This window comes from Hyperolius riggenbachi, chromosome 5 (assembly GCF_040937935.1).
Source record: "Hyperolius riggenbachi isolate aHypRig1 chromosome 5, aHypRig1.pri, whole genome shotgun sequence".
NCBI lineage: Eukaryota > Metazoa > Chordata > Amphibia > Anura > Hyperoliidae > Hyperolius > Hyperolius riggenbachi.
The window spans coordinates 259,127,093-259,149,782 of record NC_090650.1 but is presented as its reverse complement, the minus strand read 5'-3'; the positions used below and the strand labels follow the sequence as shown (position 1 = coordinate 259,149,782).

The 22,690-nt window shown below is 44.5% G+C and overlaps 1 protein-coding gene across 5 annotated transcripts in view; it reads right to left on the bottom strand.

The window, feature by feature from the left end:
- The window catches only part of FARS2 (phenylalanyl-tRNA synthetase 2, mitochondrial), a 405,583-nt gene that overhangs the window by 105,342 nt on the left and 277,551 nt on the right, over positions 1 to 22,690 (bottom strand). For all 5 annotated transcript variants that reach the window (XM_068236843.1, XM_068236844.1, XM_068236841.1 and 2 more), the window contains one exon: positions 6,149 to 6,300. In XM_068236843.1, coding sequence (XP_068092944.1) covers positions 6,149 to 6,300 — 152 coding nt within the window. The remainder of the gene's footprint in view (positions 1 to 6,148; positions 6,301 to 22,690) is intronic.

Genomic DNA, 22,690 nt, shown 5'->3' with positions numbered 1-22,690 from the left:
TATAAACACTGCCCTTGGGAGGTGATCTGACGTCGGATCTGCGGGCGAACTATTGGTGTGGGTGGGTGATCAGATTGCCCGCAAGGGGCAGGTTAGGGGCTGATTGATGAGTGACAGTGACAGGGGGTGATTGATGGGTGGCAGTGCCAGGGGGTGATTGATGGGTGGCAGTGACAGGGGGTGATTGATCTGTGATTGACAGGTGATCAGTGGGTTATTACAGGGAAGAACAGATGTAACTAATGCACTGGCGAATTGATAAGGGGGGGGGGTCTGAGGGCAATCTGAGCATGTAGGAGGGTGATTGGGTGCCCGCAAGGGGCAGATTAGGGTCTGATCTGATGGGTAACAGTGACAGGTGGTGATAGGGGGTGATTGATGGGTGATTGATGGGTAATTAGTGGGTGTTTAGAGGAGAGAATAGATGTAAACACTGCGCTTGGGTGGTGATCTGATGTCGGATCTGCGGGCGATCTATTGGTGTGGGTGGGTGATCAGATTGCCCGCAAGGGGCAGGTTAGGGGCTGATTGATGGGTGGCAGTGACAGGGGGTGATTGATGGGTGGCAGTGACAGGGGGTGATTGATGGGTGATTGACAGGTGATTGACAGGTGATCAGTGGGTTATTACAGGGAAGGACAGATGTAAATAATGCCCTGGCGAATTGATAAGGGGGGGGGGTCTGAGGGCAATCTGAGCGTGTAGGCGGGTGATTGGGTGCCCGCAAGGGGCAGATTAGGGTCTGATCTGATGGGTAACAGTGACAGGTGGTGATAGGGGGTGATTGATGGGTAATTAGTGGGTGTTTAGAGGAGAGAATAGATGTAAACACTGCGTTTGGGTGGTGATCTGATGTCGGATCTGCGGGCGATCTATTGGTGTGGGTGGGTGATCAGATTGCCCGCAAGGGGCAGGTTAGGGGCTGATTGATGGGTGGCAGTGACAGGGGGTGATTGATGGGTGGCAGTGACAGGGGGTGATTGCTGGGTGATTGACAGGTGATTGACAGGTGATCAGTGGGTTATTACAGGGAAGAACAGATGTAAATATTGCACTGGCGAATTGATAAGGGGGGGTCTGAGGGCAATCTGAGCGTGTAGGCGGGTGATTGGGTGCCCGCAAGGGGCAGATTAGGGTCTGATCTGATGGGTAACAGTGACAGGTGGTGATAGGGGGTGATTGATGGGAGATTGATGGGTAATTAGTGGGTGTTTAGAGGAGAGAATAGATGTAAACACTGCGTTTGGGTGGTGATCTGATGTCGGATCTGCGGGCGATCTATTGGTGTGGGTGGGTGATCAGATTGCCCGCAAGGGGCAGGTTAGGGGCTGATTGATAGGTGGCAGTGACAGGGGGTGATTGATGGGTGATTGACAGGTGATCAGGGGGGATAGATGCATACAGTACACAGGGGGGGGGGGTCTGGGGAGAATCTGAGGGGTGGGGGGGTGATCAGGAGGGGGCAGTGGGCACGGGGGGAGATAAAAAAAAAATAGCGTTGACAGATAGTGACAGGGAGTGATTGATGGGTGATTAGGGGGGTGATTGGGTGCAAACAGGGGTCTGGGGGTGGGCAGGGGGGGGGGTCTGAGGGGTGCTGTGGGCGATCTGGGGCAGAAATCAGTGTGCTTGGGTGCAGACTAGGGTGGCTGCAGCCTGCCCTGGTGGTCCCTCGGACACTGGGACCACCAGGGCAGGAGGCAGCCTGTATAATACATTTTGTAAACATTACAAAGTGTATTATACACTTTGTATGCGGCGATCGCGGGGTTAACATCCCACCGGCGCTTCCGTATAGCCGGCGGGATGTTGCGGCGGGCGAGCGGTGACAGGCGCCGACGGAGGATCGCGTCACGGATGACGCGATCGCTCCGCCCATGCCCTTAAATGGACCGCTGCATCTGTGGGTGAGCCGGTCCTTAAAGAGGAACTGTAACGACAAAACGGCCCCTGGGGGGTACTCACCTTGGGTGGGGGAAGCCTCCGGATCCTAATGAGGCTTCCCACGCCGTCCTCCATCCGTCAGGGGTCTCGCTGCAGCCCTCCGTGCAGCGGTGACGTAATATTTACCTTCTTGGCTCCTGCGCAGGCGCTCTGACGGCTGACGGCTCCGGAGTAGGCGGAAATACCCGATCGCCGTCGGGTCTGCTGTACTGCGCAAGTTTCCGGCGCCTGCGCAGTAGAGCGGACCCGACGGAGATCGGGTATTTCCGTCTATTTCCGTGCCGAAAGTCGCCACAGCGCCCCCGCTGGAGCCAGCAAAGGTAAATATTGAACTGACAGTCGGCACAGTCGCCGGCTGTTCAGAGGGCTGCAGCGAGACCCCCGTGGGACAGAGGACGGCGTGGGATACCTCATTAGGATCCGGAGGCTTCCCCCACCCGAGGTGAGTACCCCCCAGGGGATCTTTTTAATGTTACAGAGTCTCTTTAAGGGCTCCACTTCCCGGCCGCCTCTGTGCGTTAGGCGGTCGGGAAGTGGTTAATACACTTTTATGGTTATCAGTACCACCTCTATGCTGATAACACTCAATACCAATGCAAAGAGAATTGGAGCAAATCTGGTGAAAAACAGGTATAAACCTGAAGCAGTTGCTCATATTGTAGAGAAAGGTGCACAAGACTCAGACTTGGACCCCCTGGAGTGCAGCTAGCAGCTAGCCTAATGGCAGAAGCAGACCTCAATTAAAAACAATTGGTGGCTGTAGAAAATATATAAACTCCTGAGCAACAAATGTTAACTTTTTCCATGTGTTTCCTTCAAGAAGGTAACGAATCTTAAAGAAAACCTGAACTGAAAATTAAAAGTCAAAATAAACATACACAAGTCATCCTAACCTCCTGTGTAGTCTACTACTCAATCTATTTTTCCTCTGTTGCATCCTGCTTGTCCACTGTGATCAATGGAATTCTCCGTCCTCCATTTTGAAAATGGCTATTACCCTATAACAGCTTCCTGGTCAGCACACTGTTAAACTGTAACATCGCCCACTTGAGCCATAGGGAAACATGGACACATCAGTTCTCCTCTCAGCTGTAACTGACAGCAACTGATATATAACTGACAGCAACTGATATATTTCAGTTCTGACAAAATGTTGTCAGAACTGGAAGGGATCACTGTAAGAAGAAAATGGTGAGCTTCTGAGAGGAACTGATGGCAAGGTAACTGTGTAATGTTCATTTGAAGTTACCTCATGCGTTTATTTTCAATAATTTTACTCAGTACAGGTTCTCTTTAAAGAGAACCTGTACTGAGTAAAAATATTTAAAATAAACACATAAGGTAACTTCAAATGAACATTACATAGTTATCTTGCCATCAGTTCCTCTCAGAAGCTCACCATTTTCTTCTGACAATATTTTGTCAGATCTGAAATATATCAGTTGCTGTCAGTAAAATATCAGTTGCTGTCAGTTATAGCTGAGAGGAAAACTGATGTACCAGGTGATGTCCATGTTTCCCTATGGTTCAAGTGGGCGATGTTACAGTTTAACTGTGTGCTGACCAGAAAGCTGTTATGGGTAATGGCCATTTTCAAAACGGAGGACAGAAAATTCCCTTGATCACAGTGAACAAACAGGAAGCGGGTCAGGAGAAAGACACTGAGGAGTAGACTACATGGAAGGTAAGTATGACTTGTGTATGCTTATTTTGACTTTTAATTTTCAGTTCAGGTATTCTTTAAAGGGGTTCTTTCGCGAAAAAAGTAGGCAGTTAAAAAATGTGACAGATGACAGGTTTTGGGCCAGTCCATCTTTTTAAGGGGGATTCTCAGGGCTTTCTTTGTTTTCAACAGCATTTCCTGAACAACAGTTGCAAAATGTAACTGACATAATAGTGTGCAAGTGATTAGGGAGGCCGGCTGGTATCTTGCTATTTTGGCAGTTAAACTGCTGTTCAGGAAATGCTGTTGAAAACAAAGAAAGCCCTGAGAATCCCCCTTAAAAAGATGGACTGGCCCAAAACCTGTCATCTGTCACATTTTTTAACTGCCTACTTTTTTCGCGAAAGAACCCATTTAAGGATCCTCGAATCAGTTAGGAGGTAACTGACCCAATGGCAATTTTAGATATAAAGACTGTTTTAGTTGTAATTTTCTGGTCACAGGTAAACGGTTCACCAGATTTGTTCTGAGTGTTAGATTTAGACAGTGGATAAATTGTCAAACAAAAGGGATAGTGTATGCATTTGTATGTTCCTGTGAAAGAATGTATACTGGTATGTCAACCAGAATAATGACAGATAGGTACCAGGAGCACTGCATACCTATTGGCAATGGCAGTGGTTGCACTGGGTTATAGAAAATAACAAGACTGCCTCACGCAGTTAATCCTTCCCTTCTAAGATTCTTTGGGGTTGAAAAAGTGAATAGGCACAGCAGAGGTGGTGATTGGGTGAAAAAGATTCTTCACAGGGTAAATTATTGGATTTTTATGCAATTGGGCCACTTGGATTAAATGAACGTAACAATTTATCAGTTTTTCTTTAGGTTGCTTGTATTAGTTTCTTGCTTTCTTTTGTGATTTTAATGAGGTGAAATACGTGTTTAATAGATTTTCTCTTCTCTAGTATCCTTTTATAGAAGATATATGCACTGATCTGAGGTGGAGAGACTGTGCTGGGCCATCACTGGTATACCGGTCCACTTTTACTCTGGTGTATCTTCCTCTAGGTAAGTAGAGCTTGCATATCAGCAGATCAGGTTTCTCGTGAAGCTTGCCTTTTATTGCTGTAGGGTGATTTCTGTAGAGCTAACTGATTTCATAAGTTGGCAATGTATACTCCTCAGCATTATAGCCAGAGGTTATTCTAGAGGAATTCCCTCTTTAACCAATTTATTGTATTCAGCCAACTGTGGTTCATTTCTTACACACGTATTAGTATGCCGCCGGTGAGTTGGGTGCAGGGTGAGACGAATGACGGCTCACCCTGTTGACACTCAAATTCCTGATGGGGTAAAATACTATTCCCCCTCCAAGTCGTAGCAACTCGGAGGAAGAAGAAATTCAGGGTCCGGCGATTGCCAAAACCCCGAATTACCCTTGCGTGGGGTGTGCACTAGTGCTATAGCCACACCCAGCTCAGGCGCTCTGCACAGAACCCTGAAACCACCTGCTGTACATTTCCTCCTCTGTTAGTCGGGCTGTCCAAATTAAAAAAATGTTTTGGTCAGATTTGGCCAATTTATTGTATTTATTATCCGAGCTGTACTTTAGATGAGGTAAGCACCCAGTGTGAGTGTCCTTTGTTATGGTATAGCAATGGGCTGGACTTTATAGACTGCCGGGGTTACGGATTTCCACATTTCATAATGGTTTGTTTACAGGGTCCGTAGTAAAGGGGTGTGCCTTTGTCAGATAGTACTGATGAAGGGGTAGTCCTAATGGCCAGCAGCAATTTGCATCCCCCCACCCCCGGTTGCTGAAGTATTGCTATAGTCAAAGTATTGAGGCCTTGATTTGATTGTAAAGAGAGATGCAAGCCAGTGCAGAGAGGCGCAGCAGGTGAGGAATAGAGAAAGAGATAGATAAATCTAACTGCGGTATTCATGATGCATTGCAGAGACAAAAGACTAGTTACTTGAATGCCAGATAAAAGGTCTGTCAAGGTGAGAGACTATAAGGCTATATACTACTGATTTCTTGGTCTCTTAAGATAGTAATGAATGTATTCTGCAGAGGCTGAACAGATGGAAATGAGAAGGAGATTTTCTGGTTGTGAGGCATGAAGGAAAAGGCTGAGTTAAAACGACACAAAAGAATAGCAATTGTGGGTTTGAGAATATGATTATATCACATACAGGTTGTGAGGGGGGGGGTTTAGAATATGAATAACAGAAGCCGATGTGTTTGGTTTTACGAAGGTTACAGGTTAGGAATGGAAAGTTATATCTAAGTGTAATCTTAATACTTGTAGCACTTTATGCTTAGGGAGTTGAGAGCCCCTTTATGAACTCCGGCTGTATAAGAAAGTGTAATTCTGGGTGTCAGAGGACAATGGTACTGGCTGCTGACATATAAGGTACTGGTTACAGGATAGACCAGAGACCTGGTTACAGGACAAAGTAGATAGAGCATTGGAATTAAAGACATTCTATAAAAAGAGTAATGAGTAACTTTAACCTACATAATAAAAATAATCTTACTTTGGATGTGTATATTGGTCAATCAGAGTCACTTCTTCCACAATGTCTCCGCCAATCCGACGGACCAGGTCATAAAAATCATTCTCCAAATACCCTTCGTTTGGAAGCCAAAACGAAATGTCATTGCTCAGGAATGGAAACTTGCTAATTGGCTAAGAAAGAAAAAGAAATACGGGATGTTATTTTTATTCAGGTGCACATAAGGAATTAACAAAGTCATCTTATAAACTTTAACCTCCTTGGCGGTATGGACGAGCTCAGCTCGTTCATGACCGCCAGAGGGCGCCGCTCAGGCCCCGCTGGGCCGATTTTCACAATTTTTTTTGTAAATACGCAGCAAGCACTTGTTGCTTGCTGCGTTTTGATGACGATCAACGCCGCTTGCCGCCAATGCGCCGCTACCCGCCGCGTAACACCCCCCCCCCGCCGAGACCCCTGCGCAGCCTGGCCAATCAGTGCCAGGCAGCGCTGAGGGGTGGATTGGGACTCCGTCTGACGTCACGACGTCGATGACGTCATAGCGATCGTCATCATGGTGACGGGGGAAGCCCTCAAGGAAATCCCGTTCAGAACGGGATTTCCTTACGTGGGTACGCGCCGGCGGCGATCGAGAGGTAAGGGCGGATGCCGCAGGGAGGGGGGCATCATGTAGCTAGCGCTAGGCTAGCTACATGATTTAAAAAAATATATATAAAGAAAAACTGCTGCGCCACCACCCTGGCGCAGTTAATAGAACGCCAGGTTAAATGGACTCTGAACACCTCTCATGGGCATGCCTTTAAGACTCTGACCAGTACTGAAAACTACTTAAAGATGCATACCATTATGTAGCTCGTGCTCTCCTCTTTCATTTGATGCCTAAATCGCTGTTCTACACTAGTTTTCATTTGAGTTCAATTTAAAAATCGCGGCTGCCATCTTGGCTATGTTATAACTTCCGGGTCACCCCTGTCTTCTCTGTTAGAGAAGTGCATCACTGAATGAAGCAGGAAGAGGAAGTGACACGCATGACCATTGCAAGAGGCTCCTCCAGAGGGGTCATAGCACGACTTTGTTGGAAGTCGTCTGGCTTAAAGGCATGCCCATGAGAGGTGCTCGGAGTCCCTTTAAGTACTTTCTAGTACATATGACATTGAACTAGGATTATTTTTTCTATTTTAAGAAATCATATTTGTAGCTTGAAAGGCAAGGGTTATGCTTGCAAAGGATGTTTCACCAATGCTAAGAATGTAGGTGTTAGGTTTTTCCACTTTTCATCTACACATTCTCAAATGGCATTTTAAAACACATTTACACATGCAACTGTATAGCGTGGTCAAGATTGTAGCTAGTGTTTGTGTTCAAATTCAGCATAAATTCAGAACACCCGAATACTCCCGACAGAAGGTGTTCAGCACCGAACAAGAGTTTACTGCCTTCAGGTCGTGATGCCTTTCACAGGATTCCGATACTTCCTCCTTCTGGGTTGGTTGAACTCCTCCTGACCCTGTCTGCTTCTTCAGTGCTGAACAGGGGCAGTCGGGAGTATTCAGATATTACTATTTTTTTGTGCTGAATTTGAACAACAACACCAATTTTAACTCTTTTTGAACACAAAAGCAATTAAAGTAACCCTCCTGCTTCAATACATTGTGAATCCCTTTTGTGGATACACAGGAATACTCCGACTATAACAAGTGAAGTAAAAGGGGAAACAAAAAAAATGACTAAAAAGTTATTTTCTGCATCTCTGCCATCCTATCCTACAAATTGCATTCAAGAACGGCTCTTTCTGCAGGGAAATTATGTTGATATATTCAGCTAAAGTGCTCACCTAGTTGGCACTTCAGCAGCCAAGAGCATAGAGACATGTCAAGCTGGGGTTGCTATTTATTAAGGACTCCTTAGATGGCATAAAATATGTCAGTCTGCTCACTAATTTTCTACCGTAGACCTCCCTGCCTACCTAGCAGGCACTGTTAGGCCTCGTTCACATCATATGCGCTTCTGTGCGGATATGGAAGCGCGTATGATGTGCTGAAACGCAGGAACGGCAGAAGGGCATAGACAGCTCTTCTACAGTTCACATCTACTGTGCAGCAGTACGATGCGCTGGGAAGCGCTTGCGTACTGCTGCCTGCATTTTGCCCGCAAGCGCAGAGCTGATCCCATCACTGTCAATGGATGGGATCAGCAGTGCAGCGGCGCAGATGGCGTGCGATCGGATGCGCTGCGTTCGGATCGCACGGCCATCTGCGCTCCTCAGATGTGAACGAGGCCTTAGTCAAGCCTGATCTGTCCTGTTCTCCCTGTGAAGCATATTTTTTTTTGTTAATTCTGTAAGTGAACAATATTGGGCAAAACTACAGCAACATGAATCAGCCAGAATAATTTTGATTTAAGAGCCTCAAATACAAACACTCATAGCAAATGAGTCAAAATTGTCCACAAAGCTTTGACAAAATCTAGGAACCATGGTATAACAATTCAGATACTAATACTATTGGCCAGAGGACTGAAGCGGTTATTTTTCTTTTGCCTCATAGTCTGAACATTGTTCTGGGGAGGAGGGGGGACTGAGGCTGGAGCCTTCTCCTTTACTTTTTCTTGTTCTCCTCTTACTATCTTTCAATTATTTCTGCTTGCTGTATCTTTTTGATGCAGCTGCTGAGCTGCATAGCGTTATAGCTGTGGTAAACTAATCTATAAATATACATTTGCATGTATGCCTACTTCACTGCTGTGATATGTTTAAGGACAACTGTAGTGAGAAGATTATGGGGGCTGCCATGTTTATTTCCTCTTAAACAATACCAGTTGCCTGGCAGCCCTGCTGGTCTATTTGGCAAGAGTAGTGTCTGAATAACACCAAAAACAAGCCTGCAGCTAATCTTGTCAGATCTGACAATAATATCTAAAATACCTGATCCGCTGCATGCTTGTTTAGGATCTATGGCTAATAGTATTAGAGGCAGGGGATCCGTTGGACAGCCAGGCAACTGGTACTGCTTAAAAGGAAATAGATATGGGAGCCTCTATATCCCTCTCATTACAGTTGTGCTTTAACTGCACTCTGTGACACAACAGTGCTGCATTCTATGTAACCCATGGCATTGTGCGGCTTGATACTGTATCAGAGCACTGTTTTATAGCTCTGTATATCTGTTCATGTTGTCTTGTTCTTTATAAACAATAAAAATTTGTTTGTTAAAAAAAAAAAAAAAATCACATTTGATTGGTTGGTTTAGGTAACTGTCCCACTTTTGATCCAGCGCCCATCTAGACAAATCTGTGTTTTTTTTTCCAGATGATAGACACATACTGCTCACAGTGGAAGTTCTATACAAGCAACATGTCACATACTGTATAAACAATGAATGTATTCAACTTTTGTCATGGCTTTTCTAACATTCTTTCTTTCTGTATTATAAAATACCTCATAACTAGCACAAGGAGAAGTGCTGTAAATGAGTTTACCAAAATGTGCTGCAGATTGATAATACTTAATCACCTTATACATTATTGATATGAAAATGTATTATGCAGCTGAGAGAGGTCACAGCAAATGGGGGCTCCACTCTCATAGATCAAGTGACCACTATTTCGATCTGAAAACCACAATACAGGAAATGGGGTTTCTCCTTGCGCTTGATATTGCTAAAGCATTTGATAACATGGAGTAGAGATACATCCTGGAGAAAATGAGCTTTGGTGATTCCTTCCTGAAATGGGTTAAAATATGGGTTATATAAATTACCCATATGCAATTGCCTTTTTCTCATAAGTGTTCTCATAGGTGATGTTTTCACATCTTGTCAATAAAATGACTTTTTAAACCACAAGCAAGAAAATGCTCAAAATAAATTTGATAGTACTTGTTTTGTTCTACTTTTTGGTACTTTTTCAATTCCAAAATGCTTAAAATGTATTTATAGAGATGATGAAAATGTATCTTCTAGGAGAAAACTGTGGAGAAAAAGTGAATTGCACATTGGCCTCTATGTCAAACCTAATGCTACCTTAAAGGGAACCTGAAGCGAGTAAAATTATTTAAAATTAACACATGATGTAGCTGCAAATGAATATTACATACTAAGCTCCCTGTCAGTTCCTTTCAGAAGCTCACCATTTTCTTCTTACAGTGATCCCTTCCAGTTCTGACAGTATTTTGTCAGAACTGAAATATACCAGTTGCTGTCAGTTATATATCAGCAGCTGTCAGTTACAACTGAATGTGCAAGGTAATTTCCATGTTTCACTATGGCTCAAGTGGGTGATATTACAGTTTAACCACTTGCCGACCGCGCACTCATACCGCGCGTTGGCAAAGTGGCAGCTGCAGGACCAGCGACGCAGTATTGCGTCGCCAGCTGCAGGCTGATTAATCAGGAAGCAGCCGCTCGCGCGAGCGGCTGCTTCCTGTCAATTCACGGCGGGGGGCTCCGTGAATAGCCTGCGGGCCGCCGATGGCGGCTCGCAGGCTAAATGTAAACACAAGCGGAAATAATCCGCTTTGTTTACATTGTACGGCGCTGCTGCGCAGCAGCGCCGTAAGGCAGATCGGCGATCCCTGGCCAATCAGCGGCCGGGAATCGCCGCCATGTGACAGGGGACAGCCTGTCACTGGCTGCACAGGACGGATAGCGCCCTGTGCAGCCCCGATCCCCAGAGGAGACAGATAGGAGAGGGAGGGGGAGAATGTCGCCGCGGAGGGGGGCTTTAAGGTGCCCCCCCCCCCCCCGCAACACCCATCAGGCAGGAGCGATCAGACCCCCCCAGCACATCATCCCCCTAGTGGGGAAAAAAGGGGGGCGATCTGGTCGCTCTGCCTGCACCCTGATCTGTGCTGGGGGCTGCACAGCCCACCCAGCACAGATCACCTAAAACAGCGCTGGTCCTCAAGGGGGGGTAAAGGGTGGGTCCTCAAGTGGTTAACAGTGTGCTGACCAGGATGCTGTTATGGGGTAATGGCAATTTTTAAAATGGAGAACAGAGAATTCCATTGATCACAGTGGACATATGGGACGCAGGAGAGGAGAAACAGATTTAGGAGTAGACTACACAGTAGGTGAGTATGACCTGTGTATGGTTATTTTGACTTTTTATTTTCAGTTCAGGTTCTCTTTAAGGGTTAATGGTCTGCTCTCATCTACTTTTGAACTGTAGTGAGGGACATGGCAGGATTGCCCACTGTTGCATCTCATTTTCACTATAAGCTATTGAGAACCTCTGGCTATCCTGGTGAAGGCAAATCCTGAGATTAGGGGCTTCAGATAGTGATTGACTTTTTGTGCAACTTGACAAAAGCCAATAGGCCGAAACAGCAGGCTGTCGTTGCCAGTTATTGCTTTATGCTGCAATAAACCTCACTGAGCTATAATACATTGGGCTTGATTCACAAAAGCGTGATAACTGCTATCATGGCACTTGATCTGCCGCCCGCGAAGGTTTTCACGCGTAAAGGATTACTCCATGTGATAAACGAAGGTTTGCGTGCGATGGCACGCGTGAAACATGCACGTGATTGCGCGCAAACATTCGTTTATCAAGCGGAGTAATCCTTTACGGGCGCAAATCTTCATGCGTGACAGATCGCGTGATAACTGCCGTGATAGCAGTTACCACGCTTATGTGAATCAAGCCTATTGTGTGGGGCCGGTCTTTTGAAGAGCTTTGATCAGGGCTCCAGATATGGCAGTGGCAGAGGGGGAAAAAAACATACTTTATGTGGATGGCACCCTTTTGTTCTTGACAAATACCACTGGGTCCCTTGATGCAGCAATTTATACAAAAGTCTTCACAAAAAGTTCTGGTTTATTTGTTAATTGCTTAATTTTATTTTCAGTTCAGGTTCTCTTTAAGGGTTAATGGTCTGCTCTCATCTACTTTTGAACTGTAGTGAGGGACATGGCAGGATTGCCCACTGTTGCATCTCATTTTCACTATAAGCTATTGAGAACCTCTGGCTATCCTGGTGAAGGCAAATCCTGAGATTAGGGGCTTCAGATAGTGATTGACTTTTTGTGCAACTTGACAAAAGCCAATAGGCCGAAACAGCAGGCTGTCGTTGCCAGTTATTGCTTTATGCTGCAATAAACCTCACTGAGCTATAATACATTGGGCTTGATTCACAAAAGCGTGATAACTGCTATCATGGCACTTGATCTGCCGCCCGCGAAGGTTTTCACGCGTAAAGGATTACTCCATGTGATAAACGAAGGTTTGCGTGCGATGGCACGCGTGAAACATGCACGTGATTGCGCGCAAACATTCGTTTATCAAGCGGAGTAATCCTTTACGGGCGCAAATCTTCATGCGTGACAGATCGCGTGATAACTGCCGTGATAGCAGTTACCACGCTTATGTGAATCAAGCCTATTGTGTGGGGCCGGTCTTTTGAAGAGCTTTGATCAGGGCTCCAGATATGGCAGTGGCAGAGGGGGAAAAAAACATACTTTATGTGGATGGCACCCTTTTGTTCTTGACAAATACCACTGGGTCCCTTGATGCAGCAATGCTTCCCAATCTCATGTGTTAATCAATTTAAGTATCCGGGCATTGTGTTTCAGATAGTATAAAGTCTTTTATAAAGTGATGCATATAAATGTACCATCAGTGGGTTATGCAGACATACTGTTGTGGTGGCCATACATCAGGCGACTTGGTGGCTGATCGACCATCCAATTTGATTATTATAATTGAATTGGATGACAATTGGTGCGGCCAAGTGCATGCTCGACCGACAATGCGACCAATTTCGGGAAATAAATTGGTTCCATTCTTGATCACGCATGCTGCAAGATGTTGCGCGATAGTGTGTGTGGCGGGAACGGTGTGCAATTTACTGGCGAACGCAACGAAACCCCCAACACTGTGCACTCTAATGTAAATGTCCCCCGGTGCCCCGTGTAACGGATATATTACCTGTCCGTGGCCTGTGCTTGTCCCTCCCGCTGGTTTCCAGGTGCATTCTCCTCTCCATACACGCACGCCACACGTGATTTCTTAGCAAAGCCGTGCATGACACACACGCCCTTACTAGGAAACCACGTGGGGTGCGCGTGCATGCAGTGGAGGAAACCCGGAAGGCAGTTGGGGACAAGCAGAAATCGCGGAGAGGTAATGTATACACTTTACACGGGGCACCGGGGAAGAATTCTTCATTAGGGGGAAAGCATCGGGGTGACGAGGTGGACGTATGCAGCAGACAAGGCCGATTCTCAAGAGATTTCATACTGAAATTGATCGGGAATCGGCATGTGGTGTATGGGCAGCTGACAGACCTCTCTTTTATCAGATTCAACAATAGAGAGATGTGTTTCTTGGTCAAATCTGCCAATACATCGCTAGATGTATGGCTACCATTAGTATTGATTCTTTTTTTTTTGTGTGTACTATTGTTAACTATCAAAGATAATGCAAGAGTATAAATGTTTACAGTACATGGTTGAAAACATTACATTACATTGGAAAAACATTACATTGGACAAGCATCAGGTTGCATTCTTATTCAAGCACATAAAGTTTATACTGAACAAAAAAACCTGAATATTTATCGATATTATTTTTAGTATCATAGTATCATTAGTCTATGACCTGAGCTAGAAGAGCACAAAAAATAATACTGAAGGTTAATAAATGTCATCCCAACACGCAATATTATCAGGTTGTTTTTTTTAAACAGCAATAACGATTAGTTAATTACATTATTCTGATCCGCACATGGTTGAATGAGAAAACAGAATTAACGGCCATTAACCACATTTGTCTGGATGTGGGCGTTGATTGCAGCTAATACATAAAAGAACATTCTCTTGCTAAGGATTACTCTTCTCTAACAAATATTTTATAGTGATGCTGGCCTACTTTTTCTTCCATAAGTCTAAACAGACATAATGTGCGGTTATAAGGCGACCTTCTGCTGCTGTTGATAAAAGCTTAATTAACTCATTCCAATTCTATTATTCAATTTCACACGCATATTAAATGTCTGAATCCAGCCCCTTCCTGAACACACCTAGGATAAAGCAAGTTCACCTGCAGAACTCTAGTTTGCACTCTTCTGTCCTGTACCTGTTACAGTGAATTAAATTGTATTAAGCTGGTCATACAAGTATCGATTATTACTGGCCTGACGGATATCTATAGTGCAACAAGCAACATGAATTTCACAGCAAAAATTGATTGAAATTATGATTGGATGGTAAAATTTGGTCAATCAGACATGGCAGGGAAGCAGCAGTACACCAACGGCCCATAGAGTTAAATGGGAAAGATAAATAGTTGTGCTCCCCCTCCCCAAAGAGGTACCATAGATGTGGAGTGAAGAAACAAACACAGAGACCGCACTCAGAAGGCTTGTTCAATCACTGTATTGACAGAAATTAGAGCAAACAGAGGCACACAACGTTTCGGGGGTAGCCCTTCCTCAGGTGTGCAACACCCATCACCAGTGACACCTTTATACCCCACCCATAACATCACATGATAAATCACATGTATACAACAACAGAGGAACTACACATATGCGTCTACCTCAATACATAACCGAGTTAGACCACCCTAATGTACATAGTTCAATCAAACCAGCTTTTTACAATAATTGCATACAGTGATTGAACAAGCCTTCTGAGTGCGGTCTCTGTGTTTGTTTCTTGGCATTGGCTTAACACAGGAGCGGTGTACCTGTGAGGGACCAGCACCGGCACTCAGTTCCAGGAGCCCTGGACTGATACAAGGGTGTGGAGGTGTGAATTTTCAAGTATAGATGCGGAGTGGGTGTCAAGGAGCAGGAGAATCCATGTGTCAGACAGGATGCCATTATATGTAGAAGTCTCTCGCTACCTCTGTACTGCAGACACCTGGGCCCATACGCAATTCATTTTTTCACGTGCGTTTTCTCCTTGGTGATAATTTTTCAACTTCTTTTTAAAATAACTTGGTTAAGGCTCCTAGGCATGCGGAGAGTGTATGCAAAACGAGGTAGCAAGAGAGGTTGTCTCTTGCTCCTCACACACTCCTGCTGCAACGTGTGCGGCTTTCACACAGCGGTGAGGGGGTAACACATTTTTCAATATGCCACGCAGAAATGGTTACATATAACGGCGTCCCCTCTCGCACATGGATTCTCCTGCTTCTCAATGCCGACTCCACATCTATGGGACCCGTTTGAATGGTATAATAGGGAATAATCTTATAGAGAATGAGAGTCATTTAAGAGGCGTAGCCTTATATGTGTCTAGTAGAGGGCCATACAGGCCTGGGGCTTTGTGGGATTAATGCTAACTTACAGCTTGTATGACTTCCTTTTTAGTAATGCACAATTCTAAAGCTCAATACTCCCCTGAAGATGGATCAGGAACCCCAGACAAATCAGGTTCCCCGATCTATCTTCCTACCCGCGGGAACAAGCAACAGCAGACAATGTGCATGAACGGGAAGTCAATCGATCCGTGTACTTTGCGTTCTTTTCAGCATTTCACAATTGAAAAAAGTGCCAGAAGTAGTAGAAAAAGTACTATTAAAACTATTTTGTGCATGTTCTTGCTTGCTGGGGGTTTAAAAGGCATTTTATTGACACGGTGTGGAAATATCAAGTTGGAGAAAACTCTAGAAGCCTCTATCACACCTGAAGAAAGGCTGTTTGTTGGTGGGCTAGCCGATGAACTCCTGCAGGCAGCCTCTGTGGATTGTGTTTTGCCTACTTAGACACATTTATCCCCCCACCTATCCCAGCACAGTGTCACTGCAGCAAAAACACAATCACATAGGCTGCTTGGAGGAGTTCCACTGTCCACCCACCAACAAACAGTCATTCTCCACCTGTGATAGTGGATGCTGTTTGCTGTGGCTAAGCAATGGCAGGCAGCCAATTTAACCACTTTACCCCCGGCGGTACGAATTTCTCCGCCCCTTTTTTCCCTCCTAAAAAAACTAGGGACGGAGAAATCCGTACCTTCCGCGCTCCCGCCGCTGTCCGCGCTACCGCCGCTTGTGCGCGCGCACCCGCCGCTTGTGCACGCCGCCGCCCGCTTGCCCGGAGATCAATGAACGGGAAAATCCATTCCCGTTCGTTGATCTAAGCCCCCGCAATGATCTGCTGCTTCTTTCAGAAACAGCGCGATCATTGTGAGTCTCCCAGCCTCCTACTGCTTCCTGTAAGCGTTCTTCCGGTCGCTTACAGGTCGCATGTAAACATACTCACTGTGGCCATCTTGTGTCCAAATAGTAAACTACACCCTAATGCATTTTACACATACAAATAAATTGTTTTACATAATAAATTAACTCATTACCTCCCACACTCCCCAATTTTATTTTTTTTTTGTAATTTTAAAAAAAAATAAATATATACAATAAAACAAACAAACATAAATAGTTACCTTAGGGACTGAACTTTTTAAATATTTATGTTAAGAGGGTATAACACTGTTACTTTATAAACTACGGGCTTGTAATTAGGGATGGACGCAAAACTGAAAAAAATGCACCTTTATTTCCAAATAAAATATTGGGGCCAAACATTGTGATAGGGACATAATTTAAACGGTTTTATAATCAGGAATAATGGGCAAATAAATTTCATGGGTTTTAATTACAGTAGCATGCATTATTTAAAAACTATAATGGCCGAAAACTGAAAATAATAATTTTTTCCCACATTTTTTCCTATTTTCCCCATTAAAACACATTTAGAATAAAATAATTCTTGGCATAATGTCCCACCTAAAGAAAGCCTAATTGGTGGCGGAAAAAACAAGATATAGTTCATTTCATTGCGATAAGTAATAATAAAGTTATAGACGAATGAATGGACGGAGCGCTGAAAGGTGAAAATTGCTCTGGTGGTCAGGGGGTAAAACCCCTCAGTGGTGAAGTGGTTAAGGCTCCTAGGCATGCGGAGAGTGTATGCAAAACGAGGTAGCAAGAGAGGTTGTCTCTTGCTCCTCACACACTCCTGCTGCAACGTGTGCGGCTTTCACACAGCGGTGAGGGGGTAACACATTTTTCAATATGCCACGCAGAAATGGTTACATATAACGGCGTCCCCTCTCGCACATGGATTCTCCTGCTTCTCAATGCCGACTCCACATCTATGGGACCCGTTTGAATGGTATAATAGGGAATAATCTTATAGAGAATGAGAGTCATTTAAGAGGCGTAGCCTTATATGTGTCTAGTAGAGGGCCATACAGGCCTGGGGCTTTGTGGGATTAATGCTAACTTACAGCTTGTATGACTTCCTTTTTAGTAATGCACAATTCTAAAGCTCAATACTCCCCTGAAGATGGATCAGGAACCCCAGACAAATCAGGTTCCCCGATCTATCTTCCTACCCGCGGGAACAAGCAACAGCAGACAATGTGCATGAACGGGAAGTCAATCGATCCGTGTACTTTGCGTGGGAGTAGTCAGGGATCTTAAAGATGCTATCAGTCGCGATGGTCATTATCACCACGCATCGCCCAGCGTCATTCGTGTAATTGCGTGCCTGTACCCACATTGTGAGTTCGCAGAAACGATCACTCACCACTCAAAACATCCACTCAAAAATTGCCGGTCGTCTGAAAAATTGCTGTAAAAATTGCATAATGGATACAGGCCTTAGCATTTCTAAAGCCACTTTCACAAAGTCAATTTTTGTCACTCTCAATGATCTTTTTTTATTTTATAGCTTTGGGAACATACATTGTACATACCTAGGTCCTGACATCACAATATCAGCTATACAGACCGTGGATGATCTATTTGAGAAAAAGTAAAAATGTATCATGGAAAAGGGGGTATCAGCTACTGATTGGGATGAAGTTCAATCCTTGGTTACAGTTCATCTTTAACAATACACATGCTGTAAACTGAACTTCCCTAAACACAGTTCACACATGCATCCAGTGCTTCAATTTTAATATTGCGTTCTAACCGGGTTTTCAGTAGCCTGTGCAGGTACTACAAAATCAAGATCCTTTGCAACTTCTGCCAGCACACACACACTTCCTAATTTAACCTATGTGGTATGCAGGCCTACCATACGTCTTCAAAGCAATCTAATGGTGAGAATGCCTTGCACACACACCAGTTAAAAAGAGGTGTCTGTGATTCATATTGAACTAATGAAACGCAGAATGAATCTGCTGTGAAATCAAAGGGATTTCACAGCCTGTTATATGAATAGAGCTGTCAAATTAATTTTCTGCAAAAGAAAAAAAAAACCTGCAAAACAATATGAGGAATCTAGCAGCATATGCAGATGAGTGGCATATATTGGTTCATCATAAATTGCTCTTTGGAATAAAATGCTCCACATGATTGTCCCCCAGTAAGCAATTACAAGAGATAACACACACACACACACACACACACACACACACACACACACACACACACACACACACACACACACACACACACACACACACACACACACACACACACACACACACACACACACACACACACACACACACACACACACACACACACACACACACACACACACACACACACACACACACACACACACACACACACTACATTTTAGAGTAATTGTTTAATATTCTTGCTGCAAGTATAAAAGCTTTTAAGAGAGAGAAAAAAAAATAGCACAGAGAAAGAGAAGTAGCTTAAAATAAATGTGTAGCATGCTGAACAGCAGAGCTGCAGAGGAAGAACCTGTCTTCAGGGAAGCAAATATTTTTACCCATTTATCACCTAACTGAGCAGCTGATCTACATAGCTTTCATCTGGATGCCAGGATATGTGCCAATAATTTTCAGCTGCTCTCTTTAGTTTTAATTCAGAGTTGTAAAAACTGTGCAATTTCAGGAAATGTAACGTTTCGTAGTATGCTGGAATTAAGGCCATAATAGATGATTATGCGCATTGAAAATGAATGCTTTTTCATGGATGCTTTCCACATAGGCACAGCTCTATTTCCAGCCGTCATTCATAAAACTGTTCTACCTTTTAAGAGTACAAGGCTGTATTTATGCCTCAAGCTTTACCATGTGCCCCTCCCCCTGTTGTATGTAAAGAACTCCCAATCCATGTTCAGTACTTTTACTTCATGTACAGCAGACCTCTCCCCCATGTGTGGCAGTGGCACCTAACTATAAATGTGTAACAGCCCCTCCAATATTATGTGCAGCCCCCTCATCCATGTACAACCATTGTGTGCAGAAATCCCTTCCATATATCGCCCCTCTTCAATATGAGGGCTCCCACCCACCTCTCTCCCGCCTCTTTCAGCAACAACTCTGTTCCTCTTGGGCATCTCTCCTTTACCATTTGCAGTCTAGTCTTCAATGTTAAGTAGCATATCTCTGACTTCCAACCTCTCCACTCTGGGCAGCAGCCTCCTGAGGCCACAGCCTATAAAAAAGTATGGACAGTTTCCAAGATTATTTCCACACCTGCACCACCAACCCTCTTTAAGTAATATACAGTATATGTCTGCCAACTACAATAAAGATGAAACGCCTGTTTCTTCACAACCCCATACTGTGGTCACAGTGCCTAAAGGAAAAAAGTTAATATACTTACTTTAAGTATATTAAAGAGAGCAAGATGTCTCCCCCTTTCTTTTAGACCTCTATTGTGTGGTATGCTTTGGTGTCAGCCCCCCTGTGTGGTTGTTTCTGGACTGGCCAGGGAAGACGAGAACCAGCACATCTCTCTTCACAAGGAGAGTAACAATGTCCAAACGTCACAAGCCCTTCAGATTATCTCAAGGACAGTGTGTAAAGAGTTACATTGAATAGGTTTCCATGGCCAAGTAGTTGCATCCAAGCCTTATATTGCCAAGTGCAATAAAAAGCCTTTAGATGCAATGATGTAAGGCTCAACTCCACTGAACACTAGAGCAGTCGAGACACGTTCTCTGGAGTGAAAAATCACTTTTCTTAGGCTGGCTAGCTGATGGATGAATTTGGGTTTGATGGAGGCCAGGAGATCAGTACTTGCATGTTGTGCGAAGGGTAAAGTTTTGTGCAAAGGGTAAAGTTTTGTGGAAGGGGTGTGTGTGGGAGGGGGGGGGGGGATTTAAAACTGAATGTTTCAGGATACCAAGACATTTTGGACAATGTCATGAATGTCATGCTCCCAACTTTGTGGGAAGAGTTTGGAGGATGGCCACTTCCTGTTTCAATATGACCACGAATCAGTGTACAAAGCAAGGTCCACAAATACGTGGATGACCATGTTTGGTATGGCGAAACTAGACTGGGCTGTACAAAGCCCTGACCTCAACCTGACCAAAACGTAGCATATAAGATAGGGCTATGGTGCACTATTCTGACATGTTATTCTGTTTTACAGAAATGCCAGAAATATAGTGTGAGACAGTTGTAAGTAATCTGCAATCTTGTTGATAAAAAATAACTCTTGCCTTCTCCAGTCAACAGAGGTTTCTGTTCAAAAAAACCAAAGAAAGAATGTTCATCTAGAACAGGGGTCTCTCAAACTCAATTTATCTGGGGGCCGCAGGAGGCAAAGTCAGGATGAGGCTGGGCCGCATAAGGGATTTCACAAAAAAAGACAATAAGCAGCTCCCGCCCAAATCCACCCCCGCTAGTCCCCCCCCCCCCCCATCCCCGTCCCTTGCATTGATTTTTATTTCAAAATCAAATTCACACTGGAACAAACTATTTTGCCTATTTTACCTTATAGTTCGCTTCAGTGCTCCCATTACAAGTAATCCGCCGTGTCCCCGCCGCAAAACGAGGGCTGCAGAGCCCCCAAATCGCCCGGGGGGGGGGGGGGGGCAATCGGCCGGCATTTCCTGGAATGGGCAGAGCCTTCAGCTTCAGCTCTGTACCTCCTGGCGTTAATCGCGGTGCATCGCCGCCTCTCCCTGTGAAGGAAGAGTGAGAGGGGTGGGCAGAGGCGGCGATGCGCCGCGATTGACATCAGGAGGGCAGAGCTGAAGCTGAAAGCTCTGCCACTTCCAGGAAATGCCGTCGGATTGCCCCCCGGGCGATTTGGGGGCAGCCCTCGTTTAGCGGCGGGGATGCGGCGGATTACTTGGGAGCACTGAAGCGAATTATAAGGAAGCTTTTGCCGGCGCGGGCCACAAAATATTGTATCGAGGGCCGCAAATGGCCCGCGGGCCGTGAGTTTGAGACCCCTGATCTAGAATAACTAAGAACTGTCTCCTATTGATATTCTGCAGAGAATTTAACTGATGAGTGAAACTTTAAAGGCCTTTTGAGCAGGGTTAAAGAAAAAAGTGAACATGCACACAACCAAGAGTATGGTAATTTTTTTCTACTAATACTTGCAAATAGTAATAATTATCATACATATTCCAAATAAAATCACATAGAGGGCTCAAACAAATATGTAACATAGCACACTGAAGGGTGAATTTTAAACTAAAGTTAGGCCGCGGTCATTGGAAAATGAGTGATCCCCAATGGTTAGTAACGAGTGAACTACGTTGACGCACATTTGAATTCAGCAATGGCACAACAACCATCAGTTCGTTACCAGAAATGCGAAAATGAGGACTTAGAACTATGAGATTCGCAATATGTGAGTAGAGTTTGAACGGATCAAACTTTGTCATTGTTCGGTATAAATGACTGGTGCCGGTTATCGCTGGTCTACATGGATGATAATAGCTGTCTTTTACCATTGTCGGGATATTTTTTGGCCTACCCATTATTTATCGTTTGTTTCTGACAACTGCGATCTAGTGCGTGTATGGAGCTGAATGAGAAGCAGCAGATAAGAGAGACAAATGGTTATCTGAAAAAAATTGGTCCCTTGTACATTACTGGTGATGTGACACTTCAGGCACTGGGGGCTGAAGGTAGAGGTTTTAAAGACAGCTCCTAGAGGTCTATCTAATGTAATGTTGTTGATTTACATCCATAACCAAGCTGCAGGTGGAACATAGCTATGACGTGACTCTACTCTCTCTCCTACAGAATATGGCAGCCGTATGAGAATTCCTAAAGTGGCTGCAAAAAATTATACATTGTCAGTTGATAAAAACTAAAATCTTTGTATTCATTTATGAACAAGGCGATAATACAGGTCGCTTGCTTGCCCGTCTTATTGGGCAAGAAAAATGTATCCCGCATATCTCTATGATTTCTGATCAAAACAATACCCCAGTCTATGATGCGCAAGCAATTAACCGGGTGTTTAAGGACTACTATTCGGCCTTGTATGCATCCTCTGTCCAATATACCGACTCTATGATGTCTGATTAGTTAAATGGTATCCATTTTCCTACGCTTACCCCCTCTGAGAGGGAGTATCTTGAGGGGGACATCTCCAGAGAGGAACTAGACATTGCACTAGACCTAATGCCCACCAACAAATCGCCAGGTTCGGACGGCCTCCCACCTGAATTCTTTAAAAAATTCCGCAGTACTCTAGCTCCCCGATTACTTCATCTGTTTCACCTCCCTCAGAAAGACCAGCCGCTCCCCAAATCAATGGCAGAAGCGCTTATAGTGATAATTCCCAAACCAGGGAAAGACCCCACTAACTGCTCATCGTATAGGCCGATTTCCTTACTCAACACGGATTATAAATTGCTAGCCAAAATTCTATCTG